General features: G+C 38.8%; 1 protein-coding gene across 1 annotated transcript in view; it reads right to left on the bottom strand.

Moving 5' to 3' along the window:
* The window catches only part of EHBP1 (EH domain binding protein 1), a 612,350-nt gene that overhangs the window by 410,147 nt on the left and 182,426 nt on the right, over nucleotides 1-19,777 (bottom strand). The window contains exon 3 of the mRNA XM_007938033.2: nucleotides 12,898-12,993. Within this exon, the coding sequence (XP_007936224.1) occupies nucleotides 12,898-12,993 (96 nt within the window). The remainder of the gene's footprint in view (nucleotides 1-12,897; nucleotides 12,994-19,777) is intronic.

Genomic DNA, 19,777 nt, shown 5'->3' with positions numbered 1-19,777 from the left:
GTGAACTGCTGTATGGAAAGTGAATTTGCTCTGTAAATCTTCACCCAAATCAAAATGAAATTAAAAAAAAAAAAATTTACAGCGTTGGAAACCCAATGGGGGTCACTATAAATTGGAATCAACTCGAAAAAAAAATTATTTCTAGTTAAATCATAAAAAATGAAACAAGTTGGTAACATTTTTTAAAATTATATCCTCTGTGAACATACCCCTGTGAATTTTGTGAATTCTACTCTAAGGACATAAAGTGTATAGTCCTTTCCTTTCCTATTTGCAAATTTCCAGATTAAGCGAATTATGAGTTTTCAATACAAGAGAAAGAAAGGGAAAACATGAAGTTTTTCTCTTGAAAAATTTCATTGCTATTCAAAAACAAGATCCCAAAATTACCATGGAAAAATGAAAAGTTTATTTCTTGTTTTCTACTTTTCTATTAGAATTCTGGGAGCGCTGGTAGCACAGTGCCTAAGGTATTTGACTGCTAACCAGAAGGCTGGCGGTTCAAACCCACCAGCCGCTCCTCAGAAGGAAGGTTGGGCAATCTACTTTCATAGTGATACCGCCTTGGAAACCCAAAGAGGGGAAGCTATGAATCGAGTCCAACTCGACGGCACATAACAACAACGACATTAGAATTCTGCAGGGAAGGGGGAGTGAGGAAAATAAAAGCATAAGTTGATAATATTCATTTAAATATTGAAAATAGTCACATTTAAATACTGAAAGTGGTCACAAGATACTTTTCTAGGTGCTGGGGCAAAGTGGTAAAATAACCTCAAAAGCGTAACTCAGAAATGCTTAATACAGTAAATTGGGGAGGGAGGGACATTTGATTTTTTTTTTTTCCCAAAACCTTCTACAGACTAATACTCAAAGTTGTAAATGTTCAATGATAAATATATTCTGAACATTCTCATCAGTGCGTGAAAACTACACTTATTACCAAGTCATTCCAAGAAACATTTTCAGCAGCTGCTTTCAACTCAGCAGAATCAGTATGTATCATATTTCCCCAAATACATGACTGTCAGCTATTTGTCAGATCCAGTCTAATCCCATGTTCTCTATCATAATTTTTTAAAAAGTTGTGTAACTATGTCCATTCATTTGCTTTATCAATATGAACAATATACTAAATCAAAATACTAAGCAGGACTTAGAAGTCTTCCTCAAACACATCAGAGATACTTCTCTTGTAATTTGTATTCAAAACTGTTTTTTACAGAATAGACAGTATGGTGTAGAGGAAAGAACAGAGCTCAATCCATACAGTGAATGGGCAGGTTACTTTCCTCTCTAGCCACTATTTCCATATCAGTAAAATGAGAATAACAATAGAACCTTAGGATTGTTGTTAGAATTAAATAATACATGTAAAAATTCATCTGACTCCAAAACTCTTGCTCTTAACTATCAAGCTTCAGATACCATTTAGTAAGAGTGAGTAATAGGGGTTTAAAAGCAGGCTTTTATGTCAACTGGTTGAAAAGTCTCATTCCTATATCTCCCTGGGTGAATCAAGTATAATACATATACGGTAAGTATAATCAAGTAATGTTATAATGGCAATAACAGTAATAGCAAAACTATGAAATACACATAATACATTAAGAATATTTTGTAAAATAGAGTATGAAACACAGGGCATTTAAAGGTATAGTTCATGCACCAATATACTAACATTCATCATAGTGTTTTGTTCTGTTGCTCCCTGCATTCTTGAATACATGAATTACTATGTTGAATCACGAAATCAAGCAGTTTTTTATATAGTGATCTCACAGTTTAAGCCATATTACCTTGCTTTAATTTTATGTGCTAAAGTATTTACTTTATTTCACATATTTATTACTAAAATTATGCTTAATGAGATGACCCTCTTTCTCCTTTCTTGCAGAAGCAAGTTCAACACAATTTGAATGATTCAAAGAAGAAATAATGTATGAGTTTTCTAATTTCACAACTTTCTAAAAGTCTAAAGTATGGACACACTTGTCTTCACTTTTTTTTTTTTTTTTTTTTTGAGAGGGTAAGGGGTTGGTTAGGCAAGTAAACATTCCAGTGCCTAACTACTATATGTATCAGAACTACTCTTAATACAGGCAATCACTGTGTTATAAACAAGATCCATTCCTAATTCTGCCTTTAAGAATTTGTAAGTCAGTCAAAACAGGTGCATACAGTTCTTATTTAGCCTTAAGTGCAAGAAAAAGCTTGAAGCCTTTTAATTGATTTAACAGCTGCACATGCACAAGTGAAGGTGATTGTGATGAAGAAGAATTTGTAGGTGTTGGTTCAATCATTTCAAAGTGAGTGCAAACTTACATAACATTAAAAAGCAAGTAGGGAGGACACAGAAAAGAGGTAACTATAGGGAGGAAGTGGGAAGAGAGCTGTTACATTGTAGGGAATTGCAGTCAATATCATGAAACAAAACGTGTATGTACTGCTATATGGAAAAATGAACTGGCTCTGTAAACTTTCACCCAAATCACAATAAATTAAAAAAAAAAAAAAAAGTAGGAGTTTTCCCTAAGTCAGATGTTCACTACCCAGTGTTTTGTTTCTCTCATGCTCTAACAGAAAATACCCCACAAATGGGTGGTTTGAACAACAGGGATTTTATTCTCTTACAGTTTGTTGTTGTTGTTGTTGTTATGCGCCGTCGAGTCGGCCCCGACTCATAGCGACCCCTCCTTGGGTTTCCGAGGCAGTATCACTACGGAAGTAGGATTGCCCAACCTTCCTTCCGAGGAGTGGCTCTTACAGTTTAGGAGGTTAGAAGTCCAAGTTCAAAGTGCCAGCTCTAGAAGCTGGGTAAAAGGCCCTTGACCTTGGGCTTCAGAGCTCTGCCTCTTGCTCCTGGCCCACTGAAGCTGTAGGCATCTGTTAGCTCAGACAGCTGCTGGCTGCTGAGGCTGACAAACCCAAGGTCAACAAATAAAATGGCACAGTCTTAAGATTACCAAACAACATGGCAGGGCACTAGTTCAAATCCAAAGAAAGTCCTAAGATCAGCAGGAAACATGGCAGGCTACTGAATGAAGACACAGCTATCTGCAAGGTCCCAGTGTGCCAAAAAGCTGCAGAGACCTTTCTCAGTGCTTCTTCTGATGTACTGGAAGCAGACCACATCACTAAGGAGCTACTCAGCTGCCCCAGTAGATTCCACAATGCAGTTGATTACTAGTCTTATGATGAGGAATAACTATATACAGCTGCCCAGCCACTCAAAACCAGGCCCAGCTAAGCTGACACATAACCTTAACTACCATACCCCAGAACTGCTGTATTTCAAAAAACATGGAAGATATTCAAGGGGGAAAAAAATAGGTGGGGGGGGGGGCAGGTGTATGTATAGCTATGGTTGTTAGTCTGCACTCTGAATTTACAAAATCTTTATAAAAGGTTGTTACTAGGTGTCATCAAGTGAGCTCTGACTCATACTGATTTCACATACAAAAGAAAAAACACTGCCCGGTCCCATAAAATCCTCCCAATTATTGCTATACTTGAGCCCACTGTCCCAGCTACTATGTCAATCCATCTTGTTGAGGGTCTTCCCCTTTTTTGCTGACCCTCTACCAAGTATGATGTCTTTCTCCAGGGAATAGGCCCTTCTGACAACTTGACCAAAGCAGATGAGATGAAGTCTGGCCATTCTCACTTCTAAGGAGCATTCTGGCTGCACTTCTTTCAGGACAGATTTGTTCATTTTTCTGACAGTCCATGGTATTTTCAGTATTCTTCATTCACCAGCACCATAATTAAAATACTTCAACTCTTCTTCAGTCTTCTTTACTCACTTTCCAGCTTTCACATGCACATGAGGCTATTGAAAATACCATGGCTTGGGTCAGGCGCATCTTAGTTTTCAGAGTGACATCTTTCCTCTTTAAAATTTTAAAAAGGTCTTTTGCAGCACGTATGCCCAGTGGAATATGTTATTTGATTTCCTAGCTGATGCTTCCGTGGGCTTTGACTGTGGATCCAAATAAAATTAAATCCCTGACAACGTCAATCTTTTCTCCATTTATTGTTATGTTGCTCACTGGTCCAGTTGTGAGGACTTTTGTTTTCTTTATGTTGAAGTACAAGCCATACTGAAGTCTTTGATCTTCATCACTAAGTGCTTCAAGTCATCTTCACTTTTAGCAACCAAGGTTGTGTCATCTGAATATCGCAGGATGTTAATGAGTCTTCCCCCAATCCTGATGCCACATTCTTCTTTATATAGTCTAGCTTCTTGGACTATGTGCTCAAAATACAGATTGAATAAGTATGGTGAAAGAATACAACCCTGACTCATGCCCTTCCTGACTTTAAACCATTCAATATCTCCTACACTTCTGTTCAAACAACTGCCTCTTGCTCTATGCACAAGTTCCTCATGAGCACAATTAAGTGTTCTGGAATTCCTATTCTTGGTAATGTTATCCATAATCTGTCATGGTCCACACAGTGGAATGCATTTGCATTAGTCAATAAAACACAGGTTAACATCTTTCTGGTATTCCTTGTTTTCAGTCAAGATCATTCTGATGTCAGTAATGATATTCCTCATTCCACACCATCTTTCTGAATCCAGCTTGAACTTCTGGCAGCTCTCTGTAGATGTAATGCTGCAACCGTTTTCAGCAAAATTTTACTTGTGGGTGATATTAATTACATTGTTCGGTAAGTTTTGCATTCCATTGGATCACCTTTCTTTGGAATGGCCACAAATATGGATCTCTTCCAGTCAGGTGGCCAGGTAGCTGTCTTCCAAATTTCTTGAACAAGTGAGTGCCTGCAGCACTGCATCCATTTGCTGAAACATCTCAATGAGTATTCCATTAATTCTTGCAGACTTTTTTTCCACTAGTTCCTTCAGTGGAAGTCTTTATTCAATACAATGGGTTTTTGATCATATGCTACCTCCTAAAATGGCTAACATCAACCAATTTGTGCATTCCTTCCATCTTCTTTTGATGCTTTCTGCATCATTCAATATTTTGCCCATAGAATTCTTCAATATTGCAACTAGAAGCTTAAATTTGTTCTTTAGTTGTCAGCTAGAGAAATGCAGAGCATGTGCTTCCCTTTTGGTTTCCTTACACCAGGTCTTTGCATATTTCATCATAATATTTTACTGTGTCTTTTCGAACCTCCCTTCGCATACTTCTGTTCAGTTCTTTTATTTCATCATTTCTTCCATTGGCTTTAGCTATTCTCCATTCAAGAGCAAGTTCCAGTTTCTTCTGACACCCATTTTGATCTTTTCTTACTTTCTTGTGTTTTTAATGACCTTTTGCTTTCTTCATGTATTATGTTCTTAATGTCATGCCACAATTTGTCTGGTCTTTGGTCACTGGTATTCAATGCATCAAACCTATTCTTCAGAAATTGAACAGGTCATAAAAAAATTACCAACAAAAAAAAGTCCTGGTCCAGATGGTTTCACTGGAGAATTCTACCAAATGTTCAGAGAAGAACTGACTCCAATCTTATTCAAACTATTCCACAACATAGAAAATGATAAAATTTTCCAAATACATACTACAAAGTATAACCTTGATACCAAAACCAGGCAAAGATATTATTAAAAAGGAAGACTATAGACCAATATCTCTCATGAATACAGGCGCAAAATCTTCAACAAAATCCAGGCCAGTAGACTCCAACAACATATCCAAAAAAATAATACACTATGACCAAGTGAGGGAGCTCTGGTAGCATAGTGCCTAAGGCATCTGACTGCTAACCAGAAGGCTGGAGGCTCAAACCCACCAGCCACTCCTCGGAAGGAAGGCTGAGCAATCTACTTCCGTAGTGATACCGCTTTGGAAACCCAAGGAGGGGTCGCTATGAGTCGAGTCCGATTCGATGGCACATAACAACAACAACATGATGGGGTTCATATCAGATATGTAAGGATGGTTCAATGTTAGAAAAACAATCAACATCATCTGTCACATAAATAAAGCAAAGGAAAAGAATCACATAAGCATATCAATCGATGCAGAAAAGGCATTTGATAAAATCCAACACCCATTCCTGATAAAAACTCTCAGCAAAATAGGAATAGAACGGAAATTCCTCAAAATAATAAAGGGCATATACACAAAACCAACAGCCAACATTATTCTCAAAGGACACAGACTGAAATCATTCCCCTTGCAAAGGGGAACCAAAGATACCTCTATCATCATTTCTATTCAACACTGTATTGGAAGCCCCAGCCAGAGCAATAAGGCAAGAAAGGGAAAACCAGGCATACAAATTGGTAAGGAAGAAGTAACACTATCCCCATTTGCTGATAATATGATCCTATATATAGAGAACCCAAGTGACTCAGCAGGAAAACTACTGGAACTAATTGAGAGATTTAGCACAGTGGCAGAATACAAGATCAGCATACAAAAATCAGTTGGATTCCTTTACACCAGCCAAGAGATTGCTGAAAAGGAAGTAAGGAAATCAGTACCATTTATAATAGCTACCAAACAAAAAACACTTTGGAATAAATATTACCAGGCACACAAAGGACCTATACAAAGAAAAGTACAAAACACTACTTCAAGAAAGCATAAGAGATCTACAGAAATGGAAGAACATACCATGCTAATGGATAAAAAGAATGAACACTGTGAAAATGTCAACAATACTACCCAAAACAATCTATACATTCAATGCAATCCCAATCCAGATCCCATCAGCATTCTTTAAGGATATGGAAAAATCCATATAAAATCACTAATTTTATATGGAAAGGAGACTTCACGTAAGCAAAGCACTATTGAAGAAGAACAGAGTAGGAGGTCTCACACTCCCAGATCTCAAAACCTACTATGCACCCACAGCAGTCAAAATAGCCTGGTATTGGTACGACAAACACATAGAGCAGTGGAATAGAATTGAGAACCAAGAAATAGATCCATCCACCTATGGTCAGCTATTTTTGACAAAGGGCTGAGATCTGTTAACTGAGGAAGAGATTGTCTCCTTAACAAAACGATGGTGGTAAAACTGGATATCCATTTGCAAAAAAAAAAACAAAGCCAAGATCCATACCTCACATCATACACAAAAACTAACTCCAGATGGATCAAAGACTTAAATGTGAAACCTAACACTATAAAATTCCTCAAGGAAAAAATTAGAAGCGCTAATTTATGGCATAAATAGACTCGAGCATAACCTGAAATACACAGGCAGCAAAAGATAAGCTAGATGAATGGGACCTTCTGAAAATTAAATTTTTATGTGATTCAAAAGACTTCTCCAAAAGTGTAAAAAGAGAACCTACAGAGTAGGAAAAAAAATTCAGCAATGACATATCGGACAAGGGACTTATCTCTAAAATTTATAGAAAACTCCAACACCTCAACAACAAAAAGACAAACTGGATGTTTTAATTGGATATTAAAAAATGGGCAGAAAACATGAATAGACACTTCACCAAAGAGGATGATATTCAGGTGGCTATCAAACACATGAAGAAATGTTCAAGATTGTTAGCCATTGTTGTTGTTGTTATGTGCCGTTGAGTCGGATCCGACTCATAGCGACCCCACCTTGGGTTTCTGAGGCAGTATCACTACAGAAGTAGATTGCCCAACCTTCCTTCCGAGGAGTGGCTGGTAGGTTTGAACCTCCAGCCTTCTGGTTAGCAGTCAAGCGCCTTAGGCACTATGCTACAACAGCTCCCCATTACAACAACTTCCATAATAGCACATTAGCCATTAGAGAGATGCAAATCAAAACAACAATGAGACCATCTCACCACAGCATAATTAGCAAAATTCAACAAGACAGAAAATAACAAATGCTAGTGAGGATATGGAGAGTTTGGGACTCTCACACACTGCTGGTAGGCTGTAAAATGATGCAACCACTGTGGGAAACAGTATGGCAATTCCTTAAAAAGTTGGAATTAGAAAATACCATTTGATCTAGCAATCCTAATAATATGTATATATATCTTAAAGAAGTGAGAGTCAGGACAAGAACAGATACATGCACATCCATGTTCATTGAAGCACTGTTTACAATAGCAAAGAGATGGAAACAACCTAGGGGCCCATGTTCACTGCAGCACTGTTTACAATAGCAAAGAAATGGAAACAACCTATGGGCCCATCAACAGAAGAATGGATAACCAAACTATGATACATACACACAATGGAGTATTATGCAACACTAAAGAATAATATAGAATCTAAAAAATACCACATAATGTGGGTGAACCTGGAAGACATGATGCTGAGTGAAATGAGGCAATCATGGGAGGACAAATACTGTATTAATTCATTATTGTAAAAAGTCAAGGAAAGGTTTATATATGGAACAAATTTTCTTTCTTGGTTACCAGGGATGGCAGGGGAGGGGAGGGAACACTGTCAGATAAGTGGAGATAAGTATTGATTTGGGTGAAAGGAAGGGCAATATACCAAATGTGAGTGATCAACATGGTGGCATTGAGGAAGAATAAAACATAAAGAGGTACATGGGAGGTACAGACAACAAAGATGAAACCTCTTGCATGTACAGTACTGCACTGTCAATGATGGCAAGCATTGACCTACGATAGATAGATGGGTGGACAGGCTGAATGATCTGGTATGTCTAGGCAGTGGAGAGTGTACCCATGATCATGAATAGGTTTGGCAGACAATGTTTCTACAACTGTATTTGTATGTTCTGTAAGAATTCATAGGTCTATAGTAGAGCTGACAAGGGACAAGGTTGTAGTCACAACCAGCTACCCAGAGGGAGTGAATAGTTGGACCTGTGGGCTCAGGACATGGTTGCAGGGGACATCAAGCTCAACTGGCATAACATATTACACAAAAACATTGTTCCACATCTTACTTTGGTGAGTAGCAACTGGGTCTTAAAAGCTTGCAAGCAGCCATCTAGATGGAACAACAGGTCTCTCCTCATACAGAGCAAAGAATGAAGAAAACCAAAGATGTATGGAAACAATTAGTCCAAGGGACTAGTAGACCATGTGATTCTCAACCTATATGACCAAGAGGCCAGAAGAACTAGATGGTGTCCAGCTACCACTGTCAACCATTCAAAGGGGGATCGGTGCAGGAGACCCTGGATAGAGTGGGAGAACAATGTAGAACAAAATTCAAAATCATTTTAAAAAGGACCAGGTTAGTTTTGCTGGTCTAATAGAGCCTGACAAAACTGATACTATGGACCCTAGTTACCCTTCAGGTCTGGAACCGATCTCCTGTGGCTTCCAGCCAAACAACAGGTTGGCATTTAGGGTGAACACTTACATCAGGTAGATACCCTCATTGGAGTGATCGATCATGGGGAAACAGAAGGGCAGTGTTTGCACTGGGAGACAGCTGGTTGGCGAGCGGTACATGGGAGGGAAGGACACAGGAAAGAGGTAACTGTGGAGGAAGTGGGAAGAGAGCTGTTACACTGTTGGGAATTCCAGTCAGTGTCTTGAAATAAAATGTGTAAGAACTGCTATATGGAAAATTAATTTGCTCTTAAACTTTCACCCAAATCACAATAAAAACTTAAAAAAAAAAACTATTTTTCAGATGGCCTCTAAGTTCAGGTGGGAATATAATTTTGTTAGGCTGGGTTCTCTAGAGAAGCAAAACCAGTAAAACTTACATATACATATAGAGAAAGAGAAATTTATCTTAGGAAAATGGCTCACACACTTATAGAAACTGGCAAGTCCCAAGTTTTTGGATCAAACATCAAGCTGGAGGCTTTTCCCAACTCATGCAGCTTCAGAGGCTGACAAACTCAAGGTTGGCAGGCAACATACCAGCTGTTGACTCCAATGAATGATGAATCCAAGATCTCCAGGCTGAATGGTGGATTGGTTGCTGACGGACAGTTGTCAGCAGCACAACAAGATCCTGATCCACAGAAGAGTGTCTCTTTTCCCAGGATGTCCATAGATATATTGGAAGCAGGCCACACCCCTAGTGAAACTCCCTTTCAATAGACTGGCTGCTCAAAACATACATCTGATCTCATCGTGGGAATAACCTACATCATAACTGCTTGAACCACTCACAAATTGTGGTCCAGCCAAGTTGACACATAACTCCAACTATCACAACAATCAATGTTATATTTTGGCTCTCATGGACTTATTTTAATATTTTTCAGCTTCAACTAGAATTTGCATATGAACAACTGATAGTCTTTTCCAGAGTCAGTTTTTGGCCTTGTTCTGACTGATGATATTGAGCTTCTCAATTGCATCTTTCCACAGAAGTAGCCAATTTGATTCCTGTGTTTCCATCTGGTGAGGTCCAGGTGTATACAGTCACTGTTTATATTGTCAAAAAAGTGGTATATGTGATGACTAAGTTGGTCTTCCAAAATTCTATCACTAAGTCTCCAGCATCATTTCTATCACCAAGGCTCTATTTTCCAACTCCCAATGCTTCTTCGTTTCCAACTTTAACATGTTAATCAATCACCAGTAATTAGCAATGCATCTGTATTGCATGTTCAATCAATTTCAGACTGCAGAAGTTGGTAAAAGTCTTCAATTTCTTCATCTTTGGCTTTAGTGATTGGTGAATAAATTTGAGTAATGGTCATATTAAATGGTCTTCCTTGTAGGCATATGGATATTATCCTAACACTGACAGCATTTTAATTCAGGATAGATCTTGAAATGTTTTTGATGATGAATGTGATGCTATTCCTCTGCCATATGTCGTTCCTGGCATAACAGACCATATGATTGTCCAATTCAAAATGGCAATACCAGTCGATTTCAGCTCACTAATGCCTAGGATATCCATGTTCTATATAATCTTATAAAAAATTAATATCATTAAAATATCAAATATTAATTTAAAACATATATGTTAATATGTCAATAAAATAGCAAATATTAATTTTAAAACATCTTGTCTTTAGGCAAGGACAACAAAATGAGTCTCTTTTTCTCAGGAATAGTATCTTAAAGTTTCTTGTGAGTATGAATGTTAATGGTAAAAGAAGTATCCCAGCTGATTTTAAATAAACTCAAAAGTACTTCTAATATTCAGACTTCACAGACCATGAAATACCTTAATGTCCTTGCACTGTTAAAAATTGCTAGTTTTATTACATGCACAATACTGCATTATCAGTAATAACAAACACTAATCTATGGGTAGATACATAGGTGGATAGGCAAGAAGATTAGGTATGGGGTAGGTGAATGGGAATATGCCCATGACAATATACCCACGACTAAGCACATATAAGGAGTTCTGGTAGCATAGAGCCTAAGAGACTTGGCTGCTAACCAGAAGGCTAGCGGTTCAAACTCACCAGCCACAAGGAAGGCTGGGCAATCTACTTCCATAGTGATAGTGCCTTGGAAAGCCAAGGAGGGGTCACTATGAGTCGGGTCCAACTTGACAGCACATAACAACAACAACATAAAGATACCCATATGAATTATATAGCTAATGGGACAAAGTTAGGACAACTTCTAAGCCACAACTAAGCATCTTAAGGGAGTGAGCTGCAGGGCCTATAGGCTCCATACCTTGGTCATGGGAGACAGCAAGCTCAACTGGCACAAGACGAACAAAGACATTGTTCTACATCCTACTTCGGTGAGTAGTGACTGGAGTCTTAAAAGCTTGTAAGTGGCTATCTAAGATGTAACTATTGCTCTCTCCTTGTCTGGAGCAAAGAAGAGAGAAGAAAATCAAAGATGCATGGAAACAATTAGTCCAAAGTACTAATGGTCTATGGGAATCGGGAATCTCAGCATATATGACCATGGGCCAAAAGAACTAGATAGTACCAACTACCAATGTGAGCCACTTGGAAAGGGATCAAAATTAGAGATCTTGGATAGAGTGGGAGAAAAAATGTGGAACAAAATTAAAATAAAAGATAAAGATTACTAATCTCATAGAGAGTAGTGAAACCCCCAAGGCTATGGCCAATAGTCAACCTTCAGGCCTGAAATTAGACTCGCTCCTGTGGCTTCACTCTCAGTCAAACAATGAAAAGGTCTACAAGTGAACAACATCACCAGGGAGATGCAATCAACCACACAAGACCAAAAGGGCAATATGATAGCTGGAGCTGTGTGTCAACTTGGCTGGACCACAATTCTGTGTGGTTTAAGCAATTGTGATGTGGGTTGTTACAATGATGGGATCAGATGTATATGTTTTGAGCAGCCAATCCATTGAAAGGGAGTTTCCCTAGGGGTGTGGGCTGCTTGCAGCATATTTATGGACATCCTGGGAAAAGAGACACTCTTCTGTGGATTGGATTCTGCCTACAACTGTCCATGATGAACAATCCACCATTTGGCCTGGAAATCTTGGATTTGTCATTTGTTGGAGTCAACAGCCAGTATACTGCCTGCCAACCTTGAGTTTGTCAGCCCCTGCAGCTGTGTGAGTTGGGAAAAGCCTCCAGCTTGATGTTTGATCCAAGAAATTGGGACTTGCCAGCTTCTATAAGTGTATGAGCCATTTTCCTAAGATAAATTTCTCTTTCTCTCTCTCTATATAAGCTTTATTGGTTTTGTTTCTCTAGAGAACCCAGTCTTCCACAGGCAGCATTTAACCAGGGATAAAGCTCAGAAGGTAGGAAGGGATAGGAAAGAAGGAAAAAGGATAAATTCAGAGAGGAAGTGAGAAGAGTGCTGTTACACTGTGGGATTGCAAGCTATGTCACAAAAGAAAATGTATATGAATTACTGAATGGAAAACCAATTTGTTCTTTATACCTCCATGAAATCACAATAAGGAGTTAAAAATAAATTGCTAATATCCCTAAAAATAATGCACATTAAGGTATTAGACTGGATAGGTGTAGAATAATAGATACTGAAATAATCTGTTATTTAGAACCATAATTGTAAAATAAGTTTCATAATATATCAAAAATGGAACTTACCTTAAAAAGTGTCACAGTGATTTCAATGTTTTCAGGAACAGGCCACACCACAACACCACGGTATGGATTTTTTATTCCAGGTTGCCAGCTATGAGCCTACCAGAATAAAAATAATGGCTTCAATAATGAAGTACAGGAAATTCAATTTCCACTAACCTTTATTAATGTAAGACATTTCTTAAAGAAATTCCTACGTTAATAATTTACAAAAATATATCTCTCCTATTATCCATTAGATCTATGTTGTTGTTGTTGTTGTTGTTGTTATATGCCATTGAGTCGGACCCGACTCATAGCGACCCCTCCTTGGGTTTCCAAGGCAGTATCACTACGGAAGTAGATTGCCCCATCTTCCTTCCGAGAAGTGGCTGGTGGGTTTGAACCGCCAGCCTTCTGATTAGCAGTCAAATGCTTTAGCCACTATGCTACCAGAGCTCCCATTAGATCTATAGTCTTCCTGAAACACACATAATTAGTGAAATAAAACTTTTCAAGTATTAACCTTGTGTCATGACAGCTACAGACAGGAGGGGTCGCTATGAGTCGGGTCCGACTCAATGGCACATAACAACAACAAATAAAAATTTACCACCCTTCACTCCATCATCCACACACACAGATACACAAACATATGAAGATGCAAAAATAAGGTATCTCTTGTTTTCAAAAGTTACTATTTTTCATTTGATAAAAAATGAGAAATACTGAAAAATACTATTTTTTCATGGATCTAGGAACTTTAAGGCAAATTCATTCTTTAAAAGGAAAAACTAACTGCATACTCTGTACTTAAGCTTTTTTCTTACTAAAGTACAATCTTTATTTGGGGCAAGTGAAGAATAGAGGGCTCTGGGTGGCACAAATGGTTTGCATTCAGCTCTGGTGGTAAAGTGCATAAGGCATTTGACTGCTAACCACAAGGCTAGTGGTTCAAACCCACAAGCCACTCCTCAGAAGGAAGATGGGGCAATCTACTTCCATAGTGACACCGCCTTGGAAACCCAAGGAGGGGTCGCTATGAGTCAGATCCAACTCGATGGCAGTGAGTTTGGTTTTGGTTTTTACTAATAGAAAGGTTTGCAGTTCAGATCCATCCAGCAACACTACAGAAGAAAGCCCTGGTAATCTACTTCCATAAGATCACAGCCATTGAAAATCTCACATAGTGCAGTTCTTTCTTTGTGGTAGCATTTCCAGCATTGCAAGTAGCCATCTAGATCCAAGGATGGGTCTCTCTTTGTCCCAAGCAAAGAACAAAGAAAACCCAAAGATACATGGAAACAATTAGTTCAAGGGACTGATATACCATGTGATCCTCAATCTATATGATCATGAGACCAGAAGAACTAGATAGAGCCCTGCTACCACCGTCAACGACTCAAAGGGGATCAGTGCAGGAGATCCTGTATAGGCTGGGAGAACAATGTGGAACAAAACTCAAAATCATAAAAGAAAAAAAAAAAAAAAAAAGACCAGGCTTGCTGGTTTAATCGAGCCTGGTAAGACCCCTGATACTATGGCCCCTAGCCACCCTTCAGGTCTGGAACTGAACTCACTCACTCCTGTGGCTTCCAGCCAAACAATGGACAGGTTTATAGGTGAACATTTATATCAGGTTGACACACTCCTTGGGGCCATCAATCATGAGAATAGAAGGGCAGTGTTTGCACAGGGAGACAGCTCAGGGGGCAGGAGTGCTTGGGAGGAAAGGACACAGGGAAGAGGTAACTACAGGGAGAAAATGGGAAGAGAGCTGTTACACTGTGGTTAACTGCAGTCAACGTCACGAGACAAAGTGTGTGTGAACTGCTGAATGGAAAATGAATTTGCTCTGTAAACTTTCACCCAAATCACAATTTAAAAATAAAAAAAAAGCTAAAACTTATACAGTACTTTTAATGTGTCAGGCTGTGCTCTAAAAATGTACTTATGTTTAATCTACATAAGAATCCTATGAGGTAGCTATTTCCTTCGTTTATTTACTAGTTAATAGATACTACCTGCCAAGTGCTGTTCCAGGTACTGGAGTTGGGGGTAGGGGGGATTCTGCTTTAGTGGAGTGTGAAAAGAGGCAAATAAAATGATTGGTATGTCAGGTGGAAGTAAGTGCTAATGGAGAAAAATAAATTAAGGAGGAAGGATAGAGAGGGGCAAGAGAAGGTGACAGTTTTCAATAGGGTGGTCAGAAAATACTTCTTTAGAAGGTGACACATGAGACAAGGCCTTAAGGAGGTGAAGGAATCAGACATGTAAATACGTGAGAAGCACTTTCTGGAGAGAAGGAAAAGCAACTGGAACGGTGCTGACCTAATCAGAGGAACAACAATGAGGCCAATGTGCCAGGAACAGAGTGGTCAACACAAGAGTAATAGGAGATGAGGCCAAAGAAATAATGGAGGGCTTGCTCATGTAAGCCCTGGTAGGCCATTTTAAAGATGTTGGCTAATACTTTGAGTAAGATGTGAAGCCATTAGAGGGTTTTGAGCAGAGGAATGACAATATAACATATTTTAAAAGAATCACTCTGGCTATTAGATTGAGAATGGACTTTGGTATGTAAAAAAGAAAACAGGAAGACCAGATAAGAAGCTACTACTATAATCTAGGGAAAAGCAGATGATGACCGGAGTGGCAAAAAGTGGTACAAAGTGGTCAAATTCTAGATATATCTTCTATTTTCAACAATACTTGCTGACTGATTGGATGGGGAGTATGGGATAAAGAAAGTAGTCAAGGTTGACTCTAAGGTTTTTGCTACTGACCACCTAGAAGAAAGGAACTATCATTAATGGATATGAGAGAAAATGAAGGAAAGGCAGGTTTAGGAGGTAAGATCAGAAACTCCATTTTATGCAAGTTAAATCTGCAGTGTCTATTAGATATCCAAGTGTGGATGTACAAATAGGTAACTGGATATTTGTGTCTGGAGTTATAAATTTGGAAATCATCAGCATATGGATGAGGCTAAAGTTCAAGAATGGATATGATCCCAAGGGAGTGAGTATAGGTAGAGAAAATATAATTTCAAGGACTGAATCTTACACCACTTCAACATTAACAGGTCAAGGAAATGAGGAGTAATCAACAAAAAAGTGTCAGTGAAGTAGGATGAAAACCAGGAGCATGTGGTGTCCTGGAAGTCTGGTAAAGAAAATGTTTCAAGGAGGAGGAAACAATTTGTGCCAAATGTGGATGACAGATCAAGTACAATGAGGCCTGGAAGTGACCAAAGAAATTAATGACTTCATAAGAGCAGTTTCAGTGTAGTAAAATGCCTGATTGGAATGGGTTCAAGAAAGAATAGGAGGAAAGAAACTGAAGGTGGTAAATACACTCAACTCCTCTAAGGTGTTTTGCTGTAAGGGAAATAGGAAAAATACAGCAGTAGCTAGTAGAGGAAACGGTGTCAGAAGACAATGTTTTAAGAAGAGAAAAATATTTTTATGCTGATGGGAAATATCCAGTTGAGAGGGAAAATTCAATGATGCAGAAGAGAGAAGGGAGAATTGCTAGAGTAATGTCCTTGAACAGTACACAGGAAGACAGACTGGCCTTTGCTGGGACCATGATTCAATAATAATGAGAAAGAAGTTAGAACATGAGTGCAGAAGCAGGTCAGGGAGCAGATTTAACAGATGAGAAAACAGAGGCACAGATTAACCCCTAAGATCACATAGCATGTAAGGGGGAAGAATTTGGACTTGAACCTAGGACATGGAATTGGGAAGGGATAGAGATCAGGAAACTTATGTCCAAGCAAATCTTACCACCTCTTGTTAGTTAAAATGCCAGCAAAAGATGCAGATTTGTCAGCATCCTCCCACTTCAACTCACAGACTGTCAGTAATTCTCCTTCCATTCTCTCTCCTTTGGCTCCTAAATCACTGAGCTTCAGGTAAGGATTGGTAAGTAGAGACTCACCACTAGTGATTTAGTACACCATAACCAAAGGTAAAGAACTGAGTTTATTGATTAAGAAATGTCCTCTCTAATTCCTTAAAAAGTTAGAATTAGAAATACCATTTGACCCAGCAATTCCATTACTAGGTATATATCCTAAAGAAGTGAGAGCCAGTACAAGAACAGATATGCACACCCATGTTCACTGCAGCACTATTTACAATAGCAAAAAGTTAGAAAGAACCTAGGTGCCCAACAACAGAAGAATGGATAACCAAACTATGGTACATAAACACAATGGTATACTATGTAACTCTGAAGAATAACATAGAATCTGCCAAACACTACATAATGCAGATGAACGTGGAGGACATTATGCTGAGTGAAATAAATCAATCACAGAAGGACAAACACTGTATTACTCCATTATTGTAAAAAGTCAAGGAAAGGTTTATATAGGAAAGGAAATTTTCTTTGTTGGTTACCAGGCATGGCAGGAGAAAGGAGAGAACACTGCTAGATAGGCAGAGATAAGTAATGATTTGAAGGGAAGGGCAATGTACCAAATGTGAGTGATCAACGTGGCGGCAATGAGGAAGAAGAAGACATAGAGAGGTGCATGAAAGGTACAAACAACAAAGATGAACCTTTTTGCACAAACAGTACTGCATTGTCAGTGATGGCAAACATTGATATATAGGTGCATAGATGGGTGTACAGGCTGAACGATTAGGTATGTCTATGCAGGGGGAATTGTGCCCATGACTATTTATAGGGTTGGCAGACAATGCTTCCACAAGTATATTTGTATGCTCTGTAAGAATTTCCAGGTTTATAGTAGAGCTGACAAGGGACAAGGTTGTAGTCATTTCTTGGCCACAGCCAGCTACCCAGAGGAAGCGAGTATTGGACCTGTGGGCTTGGGACCATGGTCACATGGGACATCAAGCTCAATTGGTATAACATACTACACAAAACATTGTTCCACATCCTACATTGGCGAGTAGCAATTGGGATCTTAAAAACTTGCAAGCAGCCCTCTAGGTGCAACGATGGGTCTCTCCTTGTCCAGAGCAAAGAAGAATGAGGAAAACCAAAGATCCATGGAAACAATTAGTCCAAGGGACTGGTACACATGTGATCCTCAGCCTGTATGACTATGAGACCAGAAGAACAAGATGGTACCTGGTTATCACTGTCAACCACCCAAAGGGAAAACCTATGTAGGAGATCCTGGATAGAGTGAGAGAACAAAATCATAAAAAAGGAAAAAAGAAGGACAAGGTTTTTTGGTCTGATAGAGCCTGATGGAACCCCTGAGACTACGGCCCCTAGCTGCCCTTCAGGTCTGGAGTTGAACCCAATTCCCGTGGCTTCCAGCAAAACAAAAGACAGGCATATGAGCTGAACAGTTACGTTAGGTAGATACATTCCTTGGAGAGATCAATCATGGGAGAACAGAAGGGATGTGTATGCACAGGGAGACAGCTCGGGGGGGGGGCAGGAGTGCATAGGAGGGAACGACACAAGGAAGAGGTAACTATAGGGAGGAAGTGAGAAGAGAGTTGTTGCACAGTGGGAAACTGCAGTCAATGTAATGAGCTAAAGTGTATGTGAACTACTACTGTATGAAAAATGAATTTGCTCTGTAAACTTCCACCCAAATCATAATAAAAATTAAAAAAAAAAAAAACAAGAAAAGTCCTCTCCAGGAATTTTTCTATTCCCCTGCCTATTTCCATGCCTGTTGACAGCCCTAGAACAAAAACTCCAAGAAAGGAAGTTATTTTTGTGGAGCTTTTGAAAAGGAAATTTCTGCCCATATTAGATAAGCCTTAATTAAGGCTCCAATCTACACACTTAATTCTGAAAACTTACGACTCTAATTCTGTTGTACCATGGTGGTTTATCAGGCTACCTCTCCAGACTCTTCAAATGTCCCTTAATTATATTTTCATTGCCTCCTCATGTAAGAGAAACATAAGAAAGAGTATAATACTTGAACATTTCTCAATAGCCACAGTAGGAGAGAGACTACTTGTAAACTTCTCAATGAAAAAATAACCATTAAAGAATTGTAGACCTGAAGATATACTTAGGAGTCAATCTAGTTCAGGCTCACATAAGGAAAATGAATAAAAGAAAGAATAAATGGCTTGCCTGAGCCCATACGAGTAATCAGTAAGAGAACCCAGACATGATGGTTTCAAAGTCCAGAGCTCTTTGCCCAACAGTTATCATGCTCAGTTGTATGCTGATCCATATAAGAGTTAAGAAAATCAACTTCTATCCCTGAGAACTTAATATTTATGACACAGAGATCAAAAAGAGGAAAAAGCAGGGAATGTGGAGAACTACAACTGAGTAAGGTTAGGAGATACTGGTTTCAGATCATTTCCTCAGCTACCCTTTAATGCTTATCCTCCAATAACCAGTCTTAGGCTAAAGAATGATCATTATATTGTTGAATAAACAAAGTATAATCTGTTTAAGAAACTAAAATTGCCCTTTTAAAAAATAAAAGGTACTAGCTCCCAAGTTGTGAATATGCTGTCACTTCCTTACCTTGTTATCCAGCAGCTCTTTCCCCCAACAAATAAGGTCGAACTAAGCTTTGGCTTTCTGATAACCATTTTGACTGAGTTAAAACACTGTGACAATGAGTACAGACAGTACCAGCTACCTATCATTGGCTAATTATGATATATACTAGATAGAAAGCAAAGGACCAGTAAATTTTACTGGAAAGGAAACCAAACCCCTGCAAGACTGAAAAGCAACGGGCCAACCATAAAAAATCACCAAGAAGAGCCTGAACCATCCTTGGCTGCTCTTCATAAACAATTAACAGAGATCTAAATACAACAACGTCACAATGCCTCGGAAGCAACAGACCATCACAGTCCACACAAAGAAGCAGGATAAAGTGGTAGAAACAAGGGAGCAGGATACAGACCCAGAATACATCCCTGAGGAAGAA

This window comes from Orycteropus afer, unplaced genomic scaffold (genome assembly GCF_000298275.1).
Source record: "Orycteropus afer afer isolate SDZICR_OR568_19922 unplaced genomic scaffold, OryAfe1.0 scaffold00046, whole genome shotgun sequence".
Taxonomy (NCBI): Eukaryota; Metazoa; Chordata; class Mammalia; order Tubulidentata; family Orycteropodidae; genus Orycteropus; species Orycteropus afer.
The sequence above is the reverse complement of the archived record's forward strand: the minus strand, read 5'-3'. Positions and strand labels throughout refer to the sequence as shown.